Source organism: Echiichthys vipera (genome assembly GCF_963691815.1).
Source record: "Echiichthys vipera genome assembly, chromosome: 2".
NCBI lineage: Eukaryota > Metazoa > Chordata > Actinopteri > Perciformes > Trachinidae > Echiichthys > Echiichthys vipera.
Window position 1 is genome coordinate 34,852,069 of NC_139827.1, and position 26,040 is coordinate 34,878,108.

General features: G+C 43.0%; 1 protein-coding gene across 1 annotated transcript in view; it reads left to right on the forward strand.

Moving 5' to 3' along the window:
* The window catches only part of tenm3 (teneurin transmembrane protein 3), a 261,242-nt gene extending 257,614 nt beyond the window's left edge, over window positions 1–3,628 (forward strand). The window contains exon 50 of the mRNA XM_083929171.1: window positions 1,170–3,628. Coding sequence (XP_083785297.1) covers window positions 1,170–1,925 — 756 coding nt within the window. The 3' untranslated portion in view covers window positions 1,926–3,628. The remainder of the gene's footprint in view (window positions 1–1,169) is intronic.
* Window positions 3,629–26,040: the final 22,412 nt, after the last annotated feature.

Sequence of the window (26,040 nt, forward strand, 5' to 3'; positions counted from 1 at the left end):
ATTACCAATATTCCCAATGGCAGACCATAGCTTTAACCGGGGGTTAAACAGAGTCACATAGGACCAAGTTGGTTTGGATAGCTTAATAAATGAAATCATCATTTAAAAAAACTGCATTTTGTATTTACTCAGGTTATCTTATATTAAAATGTCTTTGATGTGAAGCATGTAAGTGTGACAAATGAGCAAGAGCAGAAAAAAATCTGTAAGGGGGCAAATACTTTTTCACAGCACTCTACATACAAACAAACTTTCCAGTTACATTCCTATCATCTATATTCTGAGTGGCCTGATTTATACATTATTTGATTCCTAAAATATGAGATAAAAAGATATCCAAAATCCCCTCTGTAAAACATTTGACTGAATGAATGATAAGTTTTCGTTCTGGAAATGTATGCAGATTAGCACATACTTCATAAGATACTGCCACATTTAAACATAAGATTTCAGAATTTATAATTTGACTTACACTTATGATATGACAAAAAAAATGTCTTAATGTGAGAAATCCACTGGGGAAGTTTCACTGTGACACCTGTTCTTTTTTTTTTAGTATCCCATTATGATACTGCATGGATTATTATAGTGCACTATGAGTCCTGACTACAGCTGACTGTTGAGGTGTGTGTGTAGGTGAGTCAAGGTAGTCATAATGTTTTGTAAGCCCCATCCGTCAATTAGTCACTAGTTTATGACTAATCAAGAGCATCCAGAAGACACCTAAATCATTATTAGTCAGGCAGAAGGCACTACCTTAAACTTGTTACAGTTTGCAACATATAACAATAAAAAAACACTTAATGGTGTAAAAAAACTGGGGAGCCCTACAACAGCTTCAGTAGTCAGCCGGTGTGAAAGGGACCCAGAGAAAGCACACACTTGCTTTCCACCTTTTCATGTGTGGTCAGAAATGTATCTGTAAACCTGCTGCTGGTCTGCAGCTGCATATCTGTTGCTCACAGATAGTTGGTTATTTGTTCCTTCCCTCAGCAAAGACAATGCTCCAAAATGATTTAAAAAAATGTGTGTGAGATATGAGCTTTAGGACAGACGAAGTAACCAACCAACACATTGTCTGTATTATCATGTTCAGGTTATCAAGTGTTTGTGTCATGTACTTGCTACAGTCCAACATGACTTCCTCATGCTATCTCTTTCACCCACAGTCTATTTCAGGGGTCCAGCAGGAGGTGACTTGTCAATCTCGAGCCTTCCTGTCCTTTGAGCGCATGCCAGAAATCCAGCTCAGCCGGCGGCATTCAGACCATGCCAAACCCTGGCTGTGGTTTGCTACTGTCAAGTCTTTGATTGGCAAGGGAGTGATGCTCGCCGTGATCCAAGGCCGTGTGGTGACCAACGCTCTCAACATTGCCAACGAGGACTGCATCAAAGTGGCTGCAGTCTTAAACAATGCCTTTTACCTTGAAGACCTACATTATACAGTGGAGGGACGGGACACGCACTACTTCATCAAGACCAGTCTGCCTGAGAACGACCTTAGTGCGCTGCGGCTCACCTCAGGCAGAAAATCCCTGGAAAACGGTGTCAATGTCACAGTGTCCCAGTCTACAACAGTGATGAATGGGAGAACCCGGCGCTTTGCTGACGTGGAGCTGCAGTATGGTGCTCTGGCACTACATGTGCGCTACGGGACGACGCTGGACGAAGAGAAAGCACGCATCCTGGAGCATGCAAGGCAGAGGGCGCTGTCGAGCGCCTGGGCTCGCGAACAGCAGCGGGTGAGAGACGGGGAGGAGGGAGTTCGTCTGTGGACGGAGGGAGAGAAAAGGCAGCTGCTGAGCAGCGGGAAGGTTTTAGGTTACGATGGCTACTACGTCTTGTCCATAGAGCAGTACCCGGAGCTAGCCGACAGCGCTAACAACATGCAGTTCCTACGGCAGAGTGAGATAGGGAGGAGGTAACACGGCATCAACCAACGTCTCATTTCTACCCCCTGTGACTGTCAAAGACTAACACGAAGTTCAGTTTTAACACAATATGGATGTCATAGACTAAGCTGTCTTGAGACTCAAAAGTAGCCACTGAAGAGACCCCATGTTTGCAAATTAGTTTCACGCTGAGGACGGTAAAGTCAGATCTATAGTGAACAATCACTTCAACGCAAATGACCCGAAACATTATGAAAGTACAGTTGTGATGGTTTACAGTAGTCTTCATGAGCCTGCAAGAAGGTTCAGTCTTTTGACCAATGCCTTTTCTCTCTTTCTTAATCTATCTATAGTTTCTTTCTTTCTTTCTTTCTTTCTTTAGCCCTGTCGTCTGCCTTTAAACAGCCTACACGCATGCCCCTCCCCCTCTCTCTGGTAGGCGGGGCTAACGTCAGTGCTATGATCTTGTGCTCTCTAGCTGTGAAACAGTGGGATGTAGAGACTGTTCAAATAGCGCACTGAGCGTTTCAGCAGCCATCACAACAAGATGAGCCCCCAAGCATTTAGACAGTTGTAAACTGTCGGAGCAGTCAATATACCGTATATCATCTGCGGATCCCTCGCAGATGGCGCAGGTATCATGTCTGTGTGGGTCCAGGGGTGACCCGGTGCTCTGGGTTGTACACCTCTATGAGCCATGTCTATAGGAGATATTGTTTCCATGGCCGAAGGAACTGGAACTGTTGTGGACTCTCTCTAAGAGAGACAGACACAAAAAAAGGACTCCAATTTGTACGAAGGAGAACAAAGACTTATTTTCTGTTTGGATTTCTTGTTTTGTTTTTATATATAAACTTGCATTTGCTTCAGACAAAAAGGGGATATAAAAAAGGAACAAAAAAAGGTTTACATACTATTACCTATACCACTATTACTACTATTACTATACCACCACCAACACCGGAATGGACCATGATCTGAACTAAACAAAACTTTGAGTTGTGTTTTTGTTTCCTTCTCTATTATCTGTTTGGTCAGTTTGCAAACCACTCCTTCTCATCCCCTATCCTTTTACAAGGTCTATAAAATTGTACAGTTTCAGACTACAGTTGACGGCGGTCTGTGAAGAAACAGGGCGACCACAATGCCATGGCTGTTTCTGATTCTTTGTGGACCGAGTGGGCTCACCGGTCCTGTAAAACACTGGTCTCCTGTCAGCCCAGGTATCCTTCACTTCTGCAAAATGTGACTCAGCCTCATAATGCATAGACCTTGCTTTTATCGGTCAAAGGTAGTAGTATTGCTTGCAATAGAAACATGTTGTCATGGCTTTGGGGGGGCAGGGTTGCTGTGAGTCGTAACTAATCGTTGCTTCTCTCCTCGTTTTTGCTCGTTTCTCCTGTAAGGGACAGTGCATCGCCATCAGTGACTTTAATGAGTAACAGTAATAGATCAAATCGATGTGGATGTTTTCTCATTGATTGTGGGTCTCTGTACTCTTATAGAGGAGTTCTCTTTGTGTGTATGTGTGTTTACAAAGTCAGAAAGGCATCTTAATCATTTTAAAGGAAAGAACAGGAACTTTACACAGAGTGTTAACATCATATGCTACCAATCTTTTTTCAGAGAAGAGTTGACAATGTTTTATGGGTTGATCTTTTTTATTTTGATGGTTGAAAAATTCCACTTATCCGTACATCAATATTAGACTCAGAGAAAGTAATTTATGTACAGTGTTTCTACAGTAAAGAATAAAAATCCTTGAAACTTTAGTTGATTTTTTTCACTGTGTTTTACACCTGTGATCCTTTCTATGTTCGCTCTGAAAGGCAAACGGTAAGAAGGTTGTGATATTGTTCCTCTGTGCAGATACTTAACAGTTATCAAAACACATATTCAAGTGTCAATTAGTCATTTAACATGTGTCATGAGCCCAGCTGTCTATTATACAGTGTATTTCATCTTAAATACCAGATTAAATACCCGGTGAGCAGGTGCAACCTTGCATTGTAGCCTCTGGCGTGTGTCTGTGTGTGTGTGTGTGTGTGTGTGTGTGTGTGTGTGTGTGTGTGTGTGTGTGTGTGTGTGTGTGTGTGTGTGTGTGTGTGTGTGTGTGTGTGTGTGTGTGTGTGTGTGTGTGTGTGTGTGTGTGTGTGTGTGTGTGTGTGTGTGTGTGTGTGTGTGTGTGTGTGTGTGTGTGAGAGTGAGAGTGAGAATGGGTGAATGCGGTATGCAGTGTTAAAGTACTTTGAGTGGTTGGAAGACAAAGGTGATATATGAACGCGATCCCATTTCCTATTTTACCATTTACCTAATGATGTGATATTGAATAATATAAAATACTCAGAAGAATTTCAATGCTGGACTTTTTTTACATTGTGCTCTTGTTACTTTTACATCTTTAAACAATTTGAATACTTCTTCTTAACTATTGACCCATGTAGAAATTAGCTTGTTTTTTGTTTTTCTTGTTTTTTGTTCTTTAAATCCTGAAGAGAAATTAAAACTCACTGTTTTATCACAGCCCTCTGCGTTTGGCACCGGCACGTAGTTGTATGTGAGTTTACAACATAAACAACATGTTCCCCTCGTTTAAAACATCGACCGGGAGCTGACGCACAGGGAAACCCAGAAGCGTCCTATGGTTTGATGTGCAGGGCTGCCCAGGGCATTAACAAGTAACGCCAAAGGGTCCTGACAAAACATCGGTATGTGACGAGTGGGGATGAGGATGGATTTGTCAAAGTCACAAGTATGTCATGTGAGTATAAGTATGTCTACGTGAAAACAAATCTATTCAGATGAAAAACAAAAACATGAACCTTGGCTTTGCCCAGTCACTTTAGACTTGACTTGTGATCATGCTATTTAAAGCCCAGTCAGCTCCTATGAGAGGATGATACTCTAGCTCACGTACATCGGTGAAGATGCTCTCCATTTAGTCTCTTTTTAGGTTTGGCTTGAATAATGAATCACTTAGGTCAGCTGATCATCAGCTGATTCTTCCAGTGATTAGCCAGCAGGAAGCAGGTAACCATCAGTGTGTCTATGAACCAGGTCAGATGTCTATACTTTTGTTTCAGTCAGACACACACACACACATACACAAACAGGAGAGCTGCTCTGAAGCCAGTCACCCACATTTGCATTTTGAATGTTTTGACTGAACTTTTATAATATCTGTTTGAAGCAGCAGTAATTGAAGACACTGAGAGATTGAGCACTCATGCAGCACAAATGGTGAGAAGGTAAAGACCTTTCAACACTCTGCTCTTTCTCAAAACTCTCCGCTTCTCTTGTTCTGGCTTGAACTTTGTTCCAACACACTTCTTCAGGATGAGAAAGCAGGGTAAGCCTTTTGAGCTCTCTCTCACAGCAGCAGCCTTATCCCAGCTTCATCACACTGACTAGTCATTTAGGTTATGTCAACAAGGATTTTCTTTCACTCAGACTCTGATTCACATTAGATCATTTATGCAGAACTTTGCTCGCTCCCTCTCATTGGGGCCAGCAGAAGCCTGGGGGAGTAGCCAGGGGGCTTGTAACAGGACGGTTGCGGATTTGACTCCCTGAATGTGTAAAGTAGAAGTGCAGACCATGTGCAGACCACCAAGTACAAGAGCACATGTGGTGCAAACTATCAACAGCAAATCATACAGAATATAAAGTGTAGCCACCCAATGTATCATAGCAACTAATATTTTGCCATATAAAATGAACTACAGCCTGAAGGAATATAAACCACATGCTGTCTGATGAACACTTTTCTCAAACAGAAAGCATTTTAATCTTCCTCAGGTCAACAAAATTAACAAGTTAAGGTATCCTTATGTATCATGTATCATGGCACCAGAATAATCAACAACCCTTTGTACACACATTTTAGAGCAGACATTCAGTATTCACTGATTGATTCTAATATCTGAGCACATGTTTTTCTACAATCTCTATTTGATAATAAAGACTTCAACTATTGATCTGATCAAATCATGATCACCATTTCAAACACCAGTAAACTCCCTGTCACATCAGATTGCACATGCTAATGGTTCAAAAGCTAAATAATTGAATTGGGACAGCCTGGAGAGGTAGAGCTCAACAGGACTTGAGATGAAGCCATTGCACTTGACTGATGAAACTGTGGCCTATTCCACTGTCAGCACCTTGGACCAAAACAGTATCAGGTCAGATCGAATGCTTTCTCCGTATCCAGTGATACTGCTACCTCTGGATGTTGGAGAGAGTTGGCAGCATGTATAATTTGTAGAAGCCTCCTCATATTATTGTATAAAAGCCACTCTGGGATGAAGCCCACTTGTTCCAGGTGAATTGGATTGGATACAGCTTTTTGTAAATGTGTTGCTAATATTTTTACGAGGAGCTTGTAAACATTATTAGAGTGTTATTCCAGCATACACTCATCCCATAGTCTTTTTCTGCACTTACATACATCAAATAAGCCCTCGAGACAGTTGTTTTTGTGTATTAACTATTAACGGGTTAATCCGATAGAGTCACCAACAGCCAGACCTGGCTAACACTGATTAGGGCAGTATGTTGAAGGCATTCAAACGTCTTTTTTAACGACTAATACTTCTCAAAATAACAGCAAACCTCTGCAGTAGCATGAGAAGAGTCCCTACACATAAAACAAAGCACCAATGGGCTCCTTCCTTTTGGATTGTCTTTGGTAATCCACTTAAATGGACTTGACTATGAGAGGAGCTGGTACCTGGGCCAGTAGGTAAATCTTTCAAAACACTCTTTTAATAAACTCTGGGTTCACTAATTTCGCTTTGTTTTCTGTGTAAGGACTATTTTCATGCTACTGCAGAGGTTTGTTGTTATTTTGAGCTGTATTAGTGGTTAAAAAAGACGTTTGAATGTGTTCACCGTACTGCCCCGAGCTAATCACTGTTAGCTACATCTGGACTGTTAGCGACTGTTAGCTACTCTCCAGGATATCTCTGTTAATAGTTCATACATGAAAAAAAAACTGTCTCAATGGATTATTTGATGTATGTAAGTGCCGGAAAAAGACCAGAGGATGATTTTATGCCGGAATTACACTTTAAGCAGGTTTAAAGGCCTGTAGTTGTTTATATTCAAATGGTCTTTTCCAGGTTTGGGCAACAATGATATGATGGCTGTCCACGTTGTTGGTGTCATAGATTCTGTACATAGTTAAACACAGTAACATTGGGGTGATTTCTTTTAAAAAAACGTTTCTATTGTGTAACCATTTCCTGAATTATCATTTGAGAAGCACATAATGTGTTATGGATCTTTACCTCTGCGATGAGGGCCTCAAGTGTTTCCTTTTCTTCTTAATTTGTCTTTGGCAAGAGTAGATTCACAAAGAAATATTTCAACTCTTCTGGTCTTTCGTATTTGGTTTCGTACAGCAATGAGAAAAAGCCCTTAAAGGTATCATTAATGATATCATGATCTCTTATTATAGTACTACTGTAATCCCTTAACGTAGTGATGAAGTGTTTCTGCTCATGTTTTTTCAGTTGGTATGTAAGTGTTTTATTTGCCTTTTCACCATTTTCATAATGTTTTCTTCTCAATTTGTGCAAATGCCTCTGCCCTTGCCAAAATCAGTTCTAAACACCATTATTTGGATCGACCATATGTTTTAGCTCTAGATCTTTAAGTTTAGACAAAAACTGTAACTTGTCTTTGTTTTTATATGAAGACATCCTCAAAGCAATTTCAGTCAAAAAACACTGCATCCCTGTTTATTTCAAACCCGGTAACACACTCAGACAGAGACTAGCACATCCGAAGGACAGAACACCACACCACCACAAAAGCAACCTGGTTTATGCTGTCCAATGCAACGAGGAATGCAAAGATCTTTACATTGGAGAAACAAAACAACCACTGCATAAACGCATGGCCCAACACAGGAGAGCTAACTCCTCAGGCCTGGACTCCGCTGTCCACTTACACCTCAAGGAGAAAGCCCACTCCTTTGATGACAGCAATGTCCAAATCTTGGACAGAGAGGACAGATGGTTTGAAAGAGGAGTAAAAGAAGCCATCTATGCAAAAGTGGAGAAACCATCACCAAACAGAGGAGGAGGTCTGAGACACCACTTATCTCCAATTTACAATGCTGCCCTTTCATCCCTTCCCAGGAGATTCAACAATCTAACCTCAAAAGACAACTGTTCACACATGGCCCCGGGTGACCCCAACGACTGTCGTTCAGACTCAATAGAGCACTAACGAAGTCGAAACCAACTGCCCACCAACGACTGTCACTCTAACGACGGGCGTTAGCTTTTGGAGCACAAAGGGTTTCAGTGACATCATTGGCCTTGTGAGAGGTTAAATACCTGGATCTCACACCAGTTAGTTGGACCAGTCCCAGCCTGGTCAGATGTGTACATGAACTGATGAAGCCTCTTGGATGAGAGGTGAAACGTCTTCCTAGACAAACAACCAGTCCAGTTGTTTTTGACTGAAATTGCTTGAGGATAACGATGACCTGGACGAATGAGAACATTCACAGGCTTATATGAAGACATATTTTTTTGTTATTCAAATTATTAAAGTTCCATTGCTTAACTTTATTTTCTATTTTACCAGTGGGGCCATATAAATTAAACTGGATAAAAAAGGACATTTCCATTAAAATCCCTGCAGCAGAATGGTCAGAGCAGCAGTTATTTTTATGTGCACCGTTGTCAAGCAACAGACTAACTTCTGTATGTACTGACCTGCAGCGGGTCACAGTAACCGGCCAAATGAGCAGTGGAGTAGTGACGTCAGGAGAGCCAGCTGCTAAATGAGTCACATTTAACAACATATGCTTCAACCACACACTTCTGTCACCACGTAGGAATCACATTACTATCGCCAGATGAGTAACAACTTTGTTTGGTGTGGGCATGTTGGAGTTAGCAAGCTAGCTAACTATCTAGCCATCCGCTTGGCCATCAGTTGACTTCTAGCTTGCTGGATCCACAGTGCTTTCATTTGCATTGGCAAGAGAAAATGAGACAAACAGCAGTTCTCTCCTCCTCACCCCCTGCTGCTCTAGAGAACGTCTTCCGAGATGCATCAGTTCGCTCTCCTCACAGCGAGCTGTGACACACTTTACGTCAACAACCGCCGTTTTGTAATAGTCAAATTACCACGGCAAATGGCTCAATGCCCTTTCTATCCAATTTAATTTCTATGAATAGAGCAAAAAGTTATTGAGACAGGGGCATGGTCCATAATGATGATGCTATGAAGAGAGGTGTCAACAATGTTTTGCATTCTCTATGCATTCTCCCTGTTCTTCCCTCAGCAGTGCCTTGGCTAATATAGCATGTGATTCGATTGTAACTCCCTGTGTTTGTGCAGTATCTGCCTCTCGCTCTTTGTTTAGTGGCCAAAATCAAATGCAGCCCAGTCCAGTGATGCAGAAAAGGCTTAATGTGTCTCATCACACTGTGGTTTTCAACAGGAGGTTGGAATCTCAAGCTGGTGGCGGCTTAGTTCATTAGTAATATTTTACTGCTTTGTTGCACAAAATGAACATATTATATCAGTGGGGGTTCTTGGGTGTCAATGCCAATTTCAGGCTTTCTGCACACTCCACACCTCGAGGCATTTCAATACATGCCCAAACTCTCAACCACCCCCACTGTGAACCTTTGTTCAACGATCTGTGCAAACGTGAAGGAACAAACAGACACCAAAGCAGGTGTTCGGGCCAAATTGTTTGTTTCCTGAAAAAAAAAAAAAGTCCCTATAATTTCTTGCCAGAGAACAATATTAAAACAATTTTAATGTGTTGCTTTTTTTTATCCCTTGACATTCAAATAGTTAAAAACAACCTTTATAAGAGCCATAAAAATACCTGACCCTTTCTATTTTTCTGCTGTTGAGCAGAGATTACATTGTAGGTGTTTTTTTTATCTCAAACCACCAGCTTCCACTGCTCTTACAACTAATTTAGGTGTATTTATCATTTATTAATATTATTCTGGATGAAAAGTTTTGGAAAACACACCTCTGCAGCAAAGATTAAAAAGCCTGGTCAAACATTTATATCTATACTTAGACATACAAAACATACAATGCCCCGTTTATGCGGTAGCCACATGTATATTTTTTGTAATATATATATATAATTTTATATATATATTATATATAAAATTAAAGTAAATCTATCTTTTTTGGATCGAGTTTATGACAAGTAAACGCATCACCTGGGCATGCACAGACTATAGAAAGTGTTGTCAGGGTCTGTATTCTAGGGTGCAGAATAATGATTCCAATATATTGGTGAACACTTGCTGAAGAGATGAGCAGCAAATCAATCTGACAGTGAAATGGGCTGCTGGATGCATTTACTGCCTCTGTGTGTAGGCATGTCTGCAAAAATTGTCAAATGGCAAATGGAATACTGTGTGTGTGTGTGTGTGTGTGTGTGTGTGTGTGTGTGTGTGTGTGTGTGTGTGTGTGTGTGTGTGTGTGTGTGTGTGTGTGTGTGTGTGTGTGTGTGTGTGTGTGTGAGAGAGAGAGAGAGAAAGAGAGAGACAGAGAGAGAGAGAGAGAGAACGAGTTATTCCTCTATGCACGATAGGCATGATAGACAATGGGAAAAACAATGAAATATCTGTGACCATAGGCCCATAATTTCCCAATGAATATCTAGCAGAATGTCAAACAATAGCTTGCAGATGGAATTTTTGAACAAATAGAATAGAAGAAGCACAAACCTTGCATTTGTGGTTCATAAAAAAAAAGTACAACATTGAGAATAACAGGTGAGTGAGGGAATGACCTAGAATAAAGGTCAAGATCCAGAGGTTAGACCTTTATGAAGTCATGCATTCACACTGCGATAGAAGCAGAAAACAGCACTGTCCTCTCATTGGTGTTGAAGCACATTCTGACTGAACACTTAGAGAAATGTAAAGCATTTAGTATGTCTATAGGATAAACAATGAATAAAAACATCCATCTAATGTTTTCAAGACCAGCAACCTATTGGTTGCAAAATGACTGCATTTATCTGAATTGCTTTAGAATTTGCCTTTCATTCACACACACACACACACACACACACACACACACACACACACACACACACACACACAAACACACACACACACACACACACACACACACACACACACACACATGCGCGCGCGAACACACACATGATGATGTGCTTATGTGAACGAATACTGAAGTTCTACACATAAGAAAATGTAGTCCCACAGGAAAGGACTGTCTGACTACAAGGTAAAGCGGTGAAAATATTCTAAATATAGTGTGCACTTGCACTGAGCTCAAATATCTGCTTTGGGTAAAGCACTGACTTTCAACAACTACCTCTACCCATGTAAGGTGTACAATGGGACGTATCTAGGATTTGAATAAATGTATTTTAATTATGAGTTAGAAAATAGTTTGCAGGCCACCCTGCACCCTAGCAGTTAGTTGAGTATCACTGCTTTAGGTCGGCCACGTAAAACACAATGTCCACAAATCAAATCCAGCCACAGACACAGAAACCAATGTTCAGCTCATAGCTTAACCTAAAGACCTACTGGCTATTAAATGAATGATACATTCAAAGAAGCGTTGGTTTTGGTATTGAGGTTGGAGAGGCCTGTCATGGAGTAATGTAATATGATGATTTAGCATCATTCATATCAGTCTGGCTGGTTTATTTGTGGTTGTACTTTGTAGTTCTGTTATGAGTTGACTTACCATGTTCATGACTGAGTGATGTGTATATTTACCAACCACGACATTGAGTCTGTGTGTGTCATCCGGGCAAAATGTGGTCCTGGAGATGCGGTTTTGAGTATTTTGCCAGGTATTTATATGTCTTTATATGTGTGTCTGTTTGTAGATGGATCTTGTCACGTGATAGTGTCCCAGCCGTCGAAAAATGCAGTCATGAAACTTTACAGTTGTGAAGTTGACATCAAAATGAAGGTCGAGTTGGAAGCTGGGGTGATCCAAGCAGAGGTGCTGAAAGGGGGGAAGTAGGGGTGTGTCCAGACTTTTTTGTGGCCCAAGAGGGGCACTGACTTTTGCAGAGGGATGGGATGTGATGTAGTTCACAAGTCAGAATAACATTTATATCTTACTGCATGAGGAAAAACTTTTTTTTTGCCCCAAACTATCTGAAATATCATAAAGTGTGCATGTCTGTAATGGGGAGGCTTGTGGATACCCAGAGAACACATTTCCATTCAGCTATCTTGAGGTCAGAGGCTCAAGGCTAAGTTTTCCCTCGCCATTATTTAGCCTAACTTTGGAGCATTATTTAGCCCCCTTCCAAACATGCGGTGGTTGGTACCCATGGATTCCTTAGACAATTTAGTTTCTTAGGATACCAATATATGCACTCTAACTATAAGTTTTAACTTTTTAACTAGACTCCCTTTTTGAAGTTTCATTCACACCAAGTGACATGTTGATCTCTGGACAGGACAGTGCTGATGAACTGCAACACCCAACCCTCTTTTATTAAAACTGTTATCTCTGGAAAACAGGACTGACTAAAGTTAACACTGCTGGCCCTTTGACAATAAAATAAGAGCAGAACAGGAGCTAGCACCTTCAGGTTTCCCCCTCCCCTCTGGGAACTTGGCATTGAAAGGACAAACAATCTGTAATATTTCTTTTTATGGAGCCAGAGTGGCACCCAGTGGAAGGACCTGGTAAGGTTATCACGCACATTTTTTGGATTATAAATGTAATCATTATGTAATTATTCTATGAATGTGACTTTCTTGGTTGCCTCTGTGTCATGTTGTTTTGAGAATCATCAAGGCTTTAGTTAGGTTACAAGCATTCAAAACCACTCGGTCTACCCGAGCTCCACGTGCACATGCCCATTCTAACTCATGCTCTTAGACATTACCAATTACATTGTAAACAAACTACTACTTGTTATATCATTATGGCAAAATCCAACTAATACATTTTAACACATTAATAACTTCAACCTTAACTGCCATATTTAATACTGAAAACCGTATTATGAACTCTATAACTTTACTCCTTAGGCTTTCCTAGTCTAAATCTGTTCAATCAGTCTCTCGGGTGGCAACACATTCTTAGAAGGTCTGAGGACACGTGGTTCTCACGTGGCTCTGAAACACCTTCTTTAGCTGATGGATTCACCGAGTGAACCAAACTGGGAAAACACGGAGAACTGGGACCCAAATGTAGACACGGAAACAGAGTTAGGTTTAACGAGTATTTAATAAAAAAACTATATACAACAGTGTCCAGTGTGCAAGGGAAAAAGGAGTGAGGTCCAAGTGAAGGCGCTGCTCTCCTGAGCATGTCCAGTGTAGGTTAGGTAGCAAACAACAGCGAGACAATCACAGGAAATACACAGGCGGGTGGTAGGCGGGCAGACTGGAAGGCAAACAGGGTAACAGGATCACAGGTAACTAAAGCAAAAAGGAACAAAGAAACAATAAACAACGAAACACGGAACAGAGTAGCAATCTCAAAGAACGAAGGGGAGCCAACGATCAGAAGACGATACCACATAGATGATGTAACGATCTGGCGCCGAATGTGTCTCACACCCGGCTTCTTATACTGGTGGGTAGGTGATTACTGGAATTGGTAACAGCTTGTCCGGAAAACCACGCCTCCCGTCTCCAACAAACAAACACAGAGAGGTGAGACATACAGGGAAAGAGGGAGACAAACACAAGAACAAAAGGAAAAGGGAAGGACTGCCAGGATGGGATCTTGACACGTTTTTTGCTCATCTGGACCAACAACTCAAGACCTTTATTTGTCAGAATAAACCAGCCCGTGTCGTAAAACAAATTCTTCATCTTCCTAAACCTGAAGGGGGACTAGCACTCCCTAATTTCCGCCACTACTTCTAGGCTTGCAACATTAATAAACATAAACTATATTTGCTCCAGGGTGGAGTGGCAGACGTCTGCCCACCGTGGGCTGTGTAAAGCGGCAGCCAGCAACAGTTGCTCCCTCTCCTTTCCGCACTTTTATGCTATTTTATCTTATTTTACTGTCTTTTTATTAGTACTTTTTATTAGACCTGTAAGTCGTAGTGCTAACCTTAGCCAACTATGTTCGTGAACTTTCTTACGTGTTTTTTGTCCGTTTGTCTCATTCTTGGGACTATTTTTGCCGACCGCGTCTCCGTCTGGACGCAACAATGCGGCGGCTCCATTGTTTACACCCGTGAACAGCTGTTGTCGCTAGCACCAACGGCGCTAATGCGGGAGAGGCCTGAAATCCCCAAAGAACTGAGGAGAAAGTACAGGGGTTGTAAGGCTGGACGTAAACAACGGGAAAAGAAGAGGAGATATAAACCATCTCTCCCTTCCATCACCATGGGGAACGTGAGGTCGCTGGCTAACAAGATGGACGAGCTGGCGGGCCTGGTGAAGACTCAGTGGATGTATCGTGTGAGCAGTGTGCTGTGTTTCACGGAGACGTGGCTCCACGAGGACATCCCGGACTCGAACGTAACTGTGGACGGCTTTCAGACTGTTCGGGCGGACAGGAGTCACCGTGAGAGTGGCAAGAGGAAAGGTGGGGGACTTGCTATTCTTATTAACAACAAGTGGTGTCATCCTGGACACGTTACTGTAAAGGAGCGTGTGTGTAGCCCGGACATTGAGCTGCTTGCCGTGAGTCTGCGGCCATATTATCTGCCGAGGGAGTTTTCACACGTGATCGTTCTGGTTGTTTACGTTCCTCCGACTGCAAACGCGGCGCACGCGAGTGACGTCATCCACACCGTCGTCGCGGGACTTCAGACACGGCACCCAGACGCATTCATTGCAATATCTGGGGACTTCAACCACATCACTCTGGCTGCAACACTGCCCACTTTCAAGCAGTTTGTTGACTGTCCCACCAGGGAAAACAAGACACTGGACCTGCTGTATGCTAATGTTAAGGAGGCTTACAGCTCCACTGCCCTTCCTCCTCTTGGAAGATCAGATCACAACCTCATCCATCTGCAGCCCCTGTATAAGCCCCAAGTCCAGCGGCTTCCTGTGACCACCAGGACTGTGAGGAGATGGTCACAGGAGACTGATGAAGCTTTACAGGGTTGCTTTGAACTCACAGACTGGGATTTGCTCTGTAATTCACATGGGGAGGATCTTGATGATCTCACGGACTGCATAACAGGGTACATCAATTTCTGTGTGGACAGCGTTGTTCCTACAGAGACTGTACTCTGTTTCCCAAATAACAAGCCGTGGGTCACCAGAGACATCAAGGTCCTGCTGAATGCGAAGAAGAGGGCCTTCAGAGAGGGGGACAGAGAGCAGATGAGGCAGGTCCAGAGGGAGCTGAAGGAGAGGATCCAACAGGGCAAAGACACCTACAGGAGGAAGCTGGAGCACAAACTCCAGCAGAACAACTTAAAGGACGTGTGGAGCGGCATGAGGAGCATCACTGGCTACAAACCATCTGGTAGCCAGACGGTAGGAGGTGGTACTGAACGTGCCAATGAGCTAAATCTGTTCTTCAACAGATTTGATGAAAGGGCTCTGGACCACCTCCCCACGGCTCCTCTACAACCACCCACCTCCAAACCTCCAACCCTGCTGACACCTCCCCCTCAATTCCTTCCTGATTTTGCCCTACCTGTCCCCCCCCCCCCCCCCTGCCATCACCTCTCTCCACCCCCACCAACACACACAGCAGACAGACCTTCACTGCAGAGCAGGTGAGGAAGGAGCTGTGCAGACTCCGCCCAGGCAAGGCAGCGGGTCCCGACGGTGTCAGCCCGAGGGTCCTCAAAACTTGTGCGATCCAGCTGTGTGGAGTCCTGCAGTACATCTACAACCTCAGCCTGAGTCTCGAGAAGGTCCCTGTGCTGTGGAAGACATCCTGCCTGGTACCATTACCAAAGAAGGTGCGTCCCAGCACCTCAGAAGACTACAGACCGGTGGCGCTGACGTCGCACCTGATGAAGTCCCTGGAAAGGCTGGTTCTTTCACTTCTTCGGCCCCTGGTCAGCTCATCACTGGACCCTCTACAGTTTGCCTACCAGCCGAGACTAGGAGTGGAGGATGCTATCATCTTCCTGCTCAACCGTGCCTGCGCCCACCTGGACAGAGCGGGGACCACAGTGAGAATCTTGTTCATGGACTTCTCAAGTGCGTTCAACACCATCCGGCCTGCTCTGCTGGGACGGAAGCTGACAGCGATGCAGGTGGACCCTCCCCTGGTTTCCTGGATTACGGATTACTTGACGGGTCGACCACAGTATGTCAGACTGCAGGACGGAGTGTCTGACACCGTGGTCTGCAGCACTGGAGCTCCACAGGGTACTGTTCTTTCCCCATTTCTGTTCACCCTGTACACCTCAGACTTTCAGTTCCTCTCTGAGTCCTGCCACCTGCAGAAGTTTGCAGACGATTCTGCAATTGTTGGCTGTGTCAGTGAGGGGAAGGAGGAGGAGTACAGGGACGTTGTGGACTCCTTTGTCGACTGGTGTGCAGCTAATCACCTGATTCTAAACGCCACCAAGACAAAGGAGCTAGTGGTGGATTTCCGCAGGAGTAAATCTGCCCCCACACCCATCTCCATCAACGGACTGACTGTGGATGTTGTCCAGGATTACAAATATCTTGGAGTACACCTGGACAACAAACTGGACTTTTCCAAGAACACTGAGGCTGTATACAAGAAGGGCCAGAGTCGTCTCTATTTCCTGAGGAGGCTCCGGTCATTCAATGTTTGTAACACCATGCTGAGGATGTTCTACCAGTCAGTGGTAGCCAGTGCCATCTTCTTTGCTGTTGTGTGCTGGGGCAGCAGACTGAGGGCAGCAGACGCAAAGAGGATCAGTAAGATCATCAGGAAGGCTGGCTCCGTCCTGGGGGTCACACTGGACTCTTTTAACACTTATAACTTATCGCTCCTTCTCACTTATTTAGTTTGTACTTATTTTATTTCAATCTGCTGCTAAACTGCACGCTGCGTATTGTTGTATATTGTATATACCTACGCTTAACCACGACGTCTGTTGCACTCTGTCACACTTGGTTCATTGCTTGATTTATCTGACGTTAGCTTTATTTTGATTTGATTTATGTTTATGCTTATTGTTACTCTGATCCTTTTCCGCCTTTGTATCGAAACTGTTGCACAATAATTTCCCTCGGGATAAATAAAGCTTCTTGAATCTTGAATCCTGAATCTCATAATGAGATAACATCTTCCTCATGTTCTTTGCAATTTACAATTTGCTCACAGCTTCCCATAACTGCCCACAAGGTCTCATCCAATCCGGTTGTGGTTAATACCATAAGAATTTGGTTCCAGTTCAGGAAGCAGTATGGATTCCAAAGGACTTCGATCCTTGTCCCAGTTTTGAACAATTGTGCATTTTTCCCTTCCTGCACCGACCCTGCATTCCGCATATGGTCAGATAAAGGGCTCAAAATGCCTAACGACCTGTATGATGAAGATATTTTTGCCCCCCACTGTATCACCTTAAAGTGCAGGGGAAAATTATTTTGAGGTAGAAATTATTGAGGCCAAGTGGAGTGACATTTTAAAACTGGTTCACTCATCCTCGATTTGTGCCAGGCACGGCCTATTACAGTGGAAGGTCAGTGAAACTTCATAATATTCTCCTTAAATCGAAAGATGTTTCCCCATCCACTCAAAATAGTTGGATACATGATATTTTACAATGTCTACGGTTAGAGTTTTTCCACAGAGGGGATCTTTGACAGCATTCCACCAAACTTGGGACCCACTGCTGGCTCTTATTAGTAATAGTATTACTGTTACTCCTGATGATGCTGAAGACACTTCCTAGTGCCTGGAAGGAGAGGGTGGTTGTTGTGGTCGTGTCTGACACGGGTTGTTGGGAGGGATGGCGTGGTCCGTTTTTTTGTTTTGTTTGTTTGTTTTTGTTTTTGTTCTTGTCTCTGTCCTCTTTTGGCATTCAATTTCTCTATTGGCATTCAATTTCTCTTCTCACCTGCAGGTACGGGGCCTAAGCTGATTTTGTTCTGCTTAATTATGGTGCTATAGGCCTAGTCTGCCAGGGGATAATCCTGTTCCTGATACTCTGAGCTTCTCTCCTCTCTACCTGTATCATCCATGTCTCATGAATGCATATTACTAACTCAACCTCTTCCCCGGAGTTGTTTGTGCTTTGTCGTCTCGCAGGTCTCTGCTAATCATGGTGGTGCCTGCTGCCGTGGTCTTGTGTGACACTTCCTGCTACTATTATCACTATTAGTCATATATACTATCATTAGTCTTATAAACTATAAAATTTGTAGCCATAAAAACACCATCAGTGGTATGTCTCACAGATGTTATTACTGCTACCCATCACTGATCATGTTTGCCACCATAATTGTTATAATCATTTTCATATTCTATCACCTTAGCTGTGCTTGTTTTTTTACTATTCTGCTATATTCACTGCCATAACTTATAAGTCATATTCATATGTGTATAAATACTGTTACTTTTCTGGTTGCTTGCATCTCTGGAAGTGTGTCTCTGTCTGTCTGTTCTCTCTTTCTCATTCCTTTTCTTCCTCCCCAACCGGTCCAGACAGATGTCCGTCCTCCATAGACCTGGCTCTGTCCAACGTTCCTGCCTGTTATAGGGATGGTTTTCGTTGCCGGCGTACTCAATGGGGGAATTGTTAAGTCTACTGTATGTAAACAATAAATAAGTGTTCTATACCTACTCTTTAAAGTGTCCTGAGATAACTGTTGTTATGACTTGGCACTATAAATCAAACTTAATTCAAATCAATTTAATCTAATTTTCACTTAATGGTAGACACACTGTACGGCTGTTAAGATTTTTCTTGTGCACTTACGAAAAAATTTGGAAAAAAACAAACAGGTGTGGGCTCGCATCATCAAGGTCATACAGCAGTGGTTACCCAAAGCCAGTAAGGCATGAGTGAATCCCAGGCATGAAACAATGTGACACTTTGTAACTGAGTAACATATTGAATAACATACTGAATCTAAGAGAATATATATCAACATTCCCCCTTTTGATTTCCTTTATGGAGATCACTACAAACGGTGCATCTGAATGCAGTCATCCTCACATTCACCATCAGAGTCAGGAGTGAGAAGGGGCATCATGAGCTTTGTGGGTTCCTGCTTTTCAATAGTGGAAGTCATAAGTCTTATGCATAATGAGCGCACACAGGGTACAACACAACAGCCACCGACTACAAAACTTTTAATCAAAATTGGTGGTACCTTTTAAGATTAGCATGAGCAAGGCACCCAAAAACGCGATGCAGATCAGCAACACAGTTAACACTGTCAGAACACTGTCCATGTTGAACTGTACATAAAATTTTAAACTATTAAACGACGATTATACTACAATTTTGCAAAAGCCTGCTCTTATAGAAATACAGATACAATAAACTAACATAACAGGTTCTTTAGTTTGTGGTCACACCCCTTCCAAACTGGATGGTTTATCTGTGGTCTGAACTGGCAGAGTCCAGTCCTCACTGGTGTATTAACCAACCAACGTCCTCCTACAATCTCAGCCTGAGTCGTGGTGATTCGGGATCTGGGTGTAATGGTTGTAGGACAACGAGAGTCGGTAGTCATGGCTTTTGGTCCACAGATTCCATCTGTGTTGTCCCATATGAAGGGCTTACTGGGACAAAGGAAATGGATGTCCTTCGTAAGGGTGCACATCCTCAAATTTGGGTCCAAATACAGTCCAGAGTTGTTATCATGGTAGGCGATGAGTGGCGGCAACTGATAGAAAAGAGTCTACGGCACGAATGGTCTTGTTCAGGGCCTCACTATGAGTGTTCGACATGAGGATGGTTCCTTTCAATGACTGTCCTACCGATTGTAACTTGCGCTGTTGTCGGTTAACCTGTGCTCTGAGGTCTGGAATTTCGGCAATTCAACCATTTGACGTTTTACCGTAGACAGGCTGAGAGCGTTGACTGAGGAGAGTCCCAAGCCAAAAAGGCAGCCCACGATAGCAGACGCAGTCAAGAATCCGCCATAAACCACTTAGGTCGGCGACTAACCCCACTCAGTTCCGACTGAGTGATTGTGAACTTCTGCAGCTGCTGCAGCATTTGAGTCACATCGGCTTTGTCATGCATGATCACATCTTGATTCCATTTTAATCCTGCTCAGCTAGTGAGTTCGGTCATGGTCGGCACATTTTTCTGACATACGTTGAGGGGGTTTAGTCTGACAAACACTTTCTGTGTGTGGGGACGGCAATTGGTTATCAGCAGCCCCGGTTGTTCACTCTGGAGAGCCATCAGCCATGGCGCAACCCTGGCGTTAGTCACAACGCCCCCTCTGATTTCTTTGGCTGTTGAGGAAGGTCACTGGCTGGTGGTGGGTTTCAGAGATTGACCTTTTGTCCACACAAGTAGTTGGACAAGTGTTTGACAGCCCACGCTGTTGCTAGCAGTGCCTTTTCACAATCGTTGAGTTCGGGGGCCAGTAAGGTTTTGCTGGCATAGGCCACGACCCGTTTGTTGCAGTCATGCAGCTGGTACAGGTCCTGCACGGCCTTTCTTTCAAAGCCTGCATGGCCTGCTCTTGTGGCACCTCCCAGACAAACGGGGAGTCTTACTTAGGGAGGGAGACTTTTGCTCCAGCTCCAGTCAGCTGTCCGAGCACAATCCTCTAAGTAGGAGTCCAGAGTTGAGCTCCGCAAAAGAATCAGTCAGCCACATAGAGGAGGGTGCTACGTGAGCATCGGGACACGCCTTGTTCAAGAAGTTGTTGAATTCGGCAGGTGAGGCACCTGGTTAAAGTATACTGCTTGTTTGCAAAGGGGAAAGCCAGCTTGTGCTGGTCATCAGGGTGGACAGGCAGAGTCCAGAACCCTGATGCTATGTCCATGGAATAAAAGTACTTGGCGTTGTTCCTGACTTTGGTAAGCACCTGTACCACTGAAAGTCACTAGTCAGGCTCCACTTGCCATTTGATTTTAGCACCAGCCAGAGGGGTGCTGAGTATGTGCTGTTGCATGGACGAATTATGCCTTTTTCCAATAGATCATCTATGATGCTAACGGGATTTTGTACTGTTGCACAAAGGTTGGTGGTGCGTTAAGCAGGGTTGGGATACGCACCAAGTGAATGGTGGTAAGACCACAGTCGAGGGAATCTTTTGCAAAAGGACGCTTTGTACTTGAAGAGTACATTGCAGAGTTTATCATGTTCGTTTTCACAGGTAAGGGCATCTGCTTGTGCTACCACCTGCTCAAGCTGAGCTGTGAACTCTTGGTCTGGTTTCCCAGTAGTGTCAGGTGCAGTCTCTAAGGACTCTTGTCTTACACTGTTTGAGAATGACAGGGAAGATGTTTTTTGTGACAAGTCAAGAGAGCGGACAGTAATGTTTTGTATAACCATTTCATTCTGTTTGGCGAGGTCAACTCGACAGGCAGTGTCTGCTGTGAGGGAAGGGAGGAACCACCATGTGACGTTCGCTGGCCACCTGGCCGGCTTATGGGATAGTCTGTCCAGACTTCATGTTTTCTGGGTCGTAGACAGTGTCATCATTTTGAACTCCTGTCAGGGACCACAGAATGTTGTTAATCATGTCCACCTGCACAACTAGTCTAGTCAGTATGTCACTGCCAACATAGACCTGGCCTGGCAGATCTGGGACGATCAGAAAAAGATAGGTTAAGCTTTTCAGGTTTCACTGAACCTTTAAGGCGCAAACCCCCTCAGCAGTCAGAGTTGATCGTGTTGTGGGGTCTGAAGGGAAGTGGAAACGCTTCTTCTTCTTCAAGCTTGAACTTGTTTAAGTACAATGTAAAACGGTGGCCATATTATAGGCTTCACTTCAGCTGCAATTATTCACAACATGAAAGAAAGACCAGTCTTTGTTTACAGGTTATTGGAGATTAAACAGACAGTACTATTCATTAAATGTCATGTCAACTCCTTTATCTGCACTCTGCATTCACCTCTGATGAACAGTAGTGATAAATTGACCAGTTTGTGGACACATATCAGTTAAGTTTAAAGATTGATGATGGAGTAATAAACAGAAACATCAAACTTCCCCTCTGGGACATAGTATAGAGCAGAACAGAGCTGATGTCCACTGCTGCTCCAAGAACAGTAACTCCATTCATGATTTCAGAAGATCTTCCCTCTGTCAAGATTTAAACAGGTTTGAGTTTTGCTGCTTATGTCCCATATTTGCTGCAGACTTTATTGCGCGCATGGTAGTGTCTACAATGACTGAAAACAGCCTTTGATCATTAAGTCAAATTTTATTAGTTTCCATTAAGGTAGTCTTTTTCTTTATGTCAGCTAGTACTTTTCAGTGGAAGACCTGTACTGTGAAGTGTGTGCACAGCCACACTCACTCAGACAGACATTATCAGCCAAGTTGGGTGTTCAGAGTACAGTTGCATCTGCTTCGTGCTGCAGCACAGATAACTGCAACACGGAAAATCTACCTTGTAAGTACAGATGGATAAATAATCCATTCATAGGTGGTGGGTGGATGATTTATTGTATACATTACACACGGTCCTTTTTCTCCTCTTTCTCATTTAAACAGGTTATGGGTGCATTTGCTCATATACAGTGAAATGGAGTTTTTGATGGGACAAAGGATTGTGAGATGGGAGAGGGTCATCAGGGCCGTATTCACAAAACAGCTTAAGGCTAAAGAGAAGGTCTTAACTTGCTTTTTTAGGAGTAACTCTTTAAGAGGTGTTTCAGTCCTAATTTTAGGACTCCTAACCTTTTAAGATAAGTGTAATTCACAAAGCATTTTAGCGCTAAAAGTAGCTCCTATATCTATAAAAACGACTCGACTCCACTCAACTCCTAAATCACTCACATAGAAATAAACACTAGAAGTGTCTTTCTGCCTCTCAGCATGCGTCGATCATAGACAGTAGAACGTAATTATAATTCTATTATAATTCATTTTTACAGTCTATGGCGTCGATACAGTCACCATCTTGTGTCGGGGTTCCAAGGCAGTTCAACGGCGCTTCTTTGATGGTCAGAACCAGCTTTTGCGCTGCATATGGCTGTAGTAAGGAACGGACAAAGACAACAAAGGATAAAGGCATAACTTTTCATAGGTAAGATTTTATTTTGTTATCTTGTATGTTACGAATGTTTGTTTTCGACAAATAACTGTACTGTATTCATCACGCTGTATAGTGTTGCTGCAAGGATACTAAATACTGTAAATATTGCAATTGTAACAGATAGGAAAAGGAAACAAAACAGTTGGGAATTTTATTTTATTATTCATTTCACCAAAATTCATCACATAATGTGGTGTAGTTTCTTTTCATTTTGTAATAAAGATTATTCAAATTTTTGTGGTTTAATTTCTTGTCTGCTGATATGACGCAGTCAGCGCCCTTCCCGGGTCAGTCTGTGATGTTCCTGACTGAAAGAGGTATATAGCTCAGACTCTGGGATCAAAAAGTTATGTTTTTGATTTGTGATGCTGATTTAATGAACAAATGTTAATGCGATACTCTTCTGAGATGTGTTTAAAGTGTTTTCTGTCATGTAGAGTGATTGTGGAAGCCGTTTGGAGCAAAATAGAGAAAGTTATTTTGGCGCAAATTCTCCCTGAGTGGGTGCACGAGTGTGTGGGTGGGTGGTGCGCACGTGTGAATGCGTTCTTCATGTAATAGCCTACATGCTTTTTGTGTGTTAGGCATTTCATGGAGTGGATGACTATCACTATCATCTCACTCATCCATTTTGTTTTATGTCGTCATCATACAGGTGTGTGTGTGGTTGCTCAGCTTCCATTTGTTATGTTAAAAGATGTTTCATTTTTTTTTATTCACTGGAAAGAGACGTGATTATTTTTGGAGACAGTGCTGCATTTGGCAGTCTGTGATGTTCCTGACAGAAAGAGACATTTTATGGAGAGGGTGACTATCATTCACTCATCCATATTGTTTTATGTCGCCATCATACAGGAATAAAAGTTCCCTGCGCCCCCGTTGTCGTGCATCAGAACACAACGCAGTGTAGTCGGTCGGGGCTGGGCGGAGCAGGCCAGCTACACAATCAAACGTGTATATTGTAAATATAGTGATCAAGTGTATATATTGTAAATATTGTGTAGCTAGTTCATTATGAAGTTATACCAAACTTATATAACGCCTGTATGTAAAGAGCTGCCCTGTCTTGTTCTTTTTCCAAATAAGCAGGTAAATGGCTATTCATCTTTCATATTAAATTTAAAAATATATATTTAAAAATATATTGTGTACATTGTCTACATTTCCCTCATCATCCAAATGCCGGTGAGTATAGAGCTGTTGAGCCTGTGTTATCCAAACCTAAGCTGGATGTTGGCGGTTCCAGGTCGGCCACATTAATGTTCAGTGAAGTATTCTCCAGGCCAGGTGCACACTGGCACAGACTAACTCCTAGAAAATGTATGGGAAGGTTGTTTAGTAACATTTTTAGGCTTGATCAAACTAGCCTGTGATTTTAGGAGTTTGTGTGAATGTGAAAAATTGTCAATGAGCATTTCATTATGAACATAAACGTAGGCTATGTTAACAACAAAAATGCTTCTCTATCATTTTACCCCGCCTGTTTAAATGCATGTCTGACACTTGTAACGGACCTCGACAAAAGAAATAGCCTCTCAAATGTGTTGATTTAATGCACCGACTGTGGACGCACCTGGCTTTTAAAGGGAAGGGAAGATAACATTGATTGGTTTTATTCATATTGTGTCCAAAACACACCCATGACTAATGAAGAGACTAAATTGAACCCCTTTGCCTCAGGCCTCTGCGCACAGAATATGTTCTGTCTAACTAGCAAAAGTGGAGTTGGACATGCCTTTAATACACTATTAGCATGCACTTTAGACCATAGGCCATTGATTGTCATAATTAGGCAGTGGCTGCTTTGAGTGGTGTGCTGTTCTCCCCGTGTCTGTGTGGGTTTTCTACGGGTTCTCCGGTTTCCTCCCACAGTCCAAAGACATGCACGTGTTAGCTTCATTGATGACTCTAAATTGCCCGTAGGTGTGAGTGTGAATGGTTGTCTGTCTCTGTTTGTCTCTAAGTGTCCTGTGATAGACTGCCGTCCTGTCCAGGGTGGACCCCGTCTCACGCCCAATGTCAGCTGGGGTCAGCTCCAGCCCCCCCAGGACCCCGATAAGGACAAGCGGTCGAAGATGATGGATGCTTTGAGTGACATCACAGGTGGTGCTTCAGTCTGCCTCAGCTCCATCCATGATCCACCCATTTGTGGATGAGCTGGGAGTTAGACAACATTAGGCACTGACGACCACTTTCACACTGGCTCTTCAGAAACCTGTAGGTGATTTCACAGAGACTATGTCCAAGTCGCACCTTGTGAGTCAGTGTGTGTGTGTCATGGCAAAATGTGGTCCTGAACACAGCCGCTGTAGCGGGAACTACCACAGAAGCAGATTTGAACACTGCCGTTATATGCAGCTACTTTGCCATTACAGTCATGCCCCCCTTACTCCTCTTCCTCAGCCCAGGATTGCACGATTACTTCATGCTTATACGTCATGACCCCTCACAGTTTTTGTTTTGTTCAACTGTTTTTGAATATTTTCATCTGACCAAATCTGCCTCTGGAGTGCTTGAGCACGGTACAGTTGTACTCCTATTGGTCAAACCAACTAGACTTTGGCTGTGACTCCTGCTGGGGCACGGTACGAAAGTAAGTGTGAGTGGACCCTTAGAGACAGACACTAAAACAAGTTAATACAGGTATATTCAGACAGACAGTATGAGAAAAATATTGGCCTTTAAACATTAAAGCATGTAAAATGAAAACATACTATTCAAACACTATTTACCTCAAATGAGCATAAGATTGGACCTCTTAATATGCAATTTGTTCATTTATTACCTCCTAATTAGCTTAAATTAGTTAAATGAGACATTTTCTGTGGCACTAGAGACTGACTTAGCCACCTGTGTAATCTGATTGATTCCTGTGATTAGACTGGATGTGTGGGGGGTACATACTGTTCCACACTTGGAACAGTATTGATATACTAAATGTAAGCCAGAATGTTCGGACACTAGCTCATGCGGTCCAAACGTTTTATTGGCTTGAACTGCACTTCGTTGAAGAAATGATGGTAGGAAGACACAGAATAACAAAGTGTCTCCA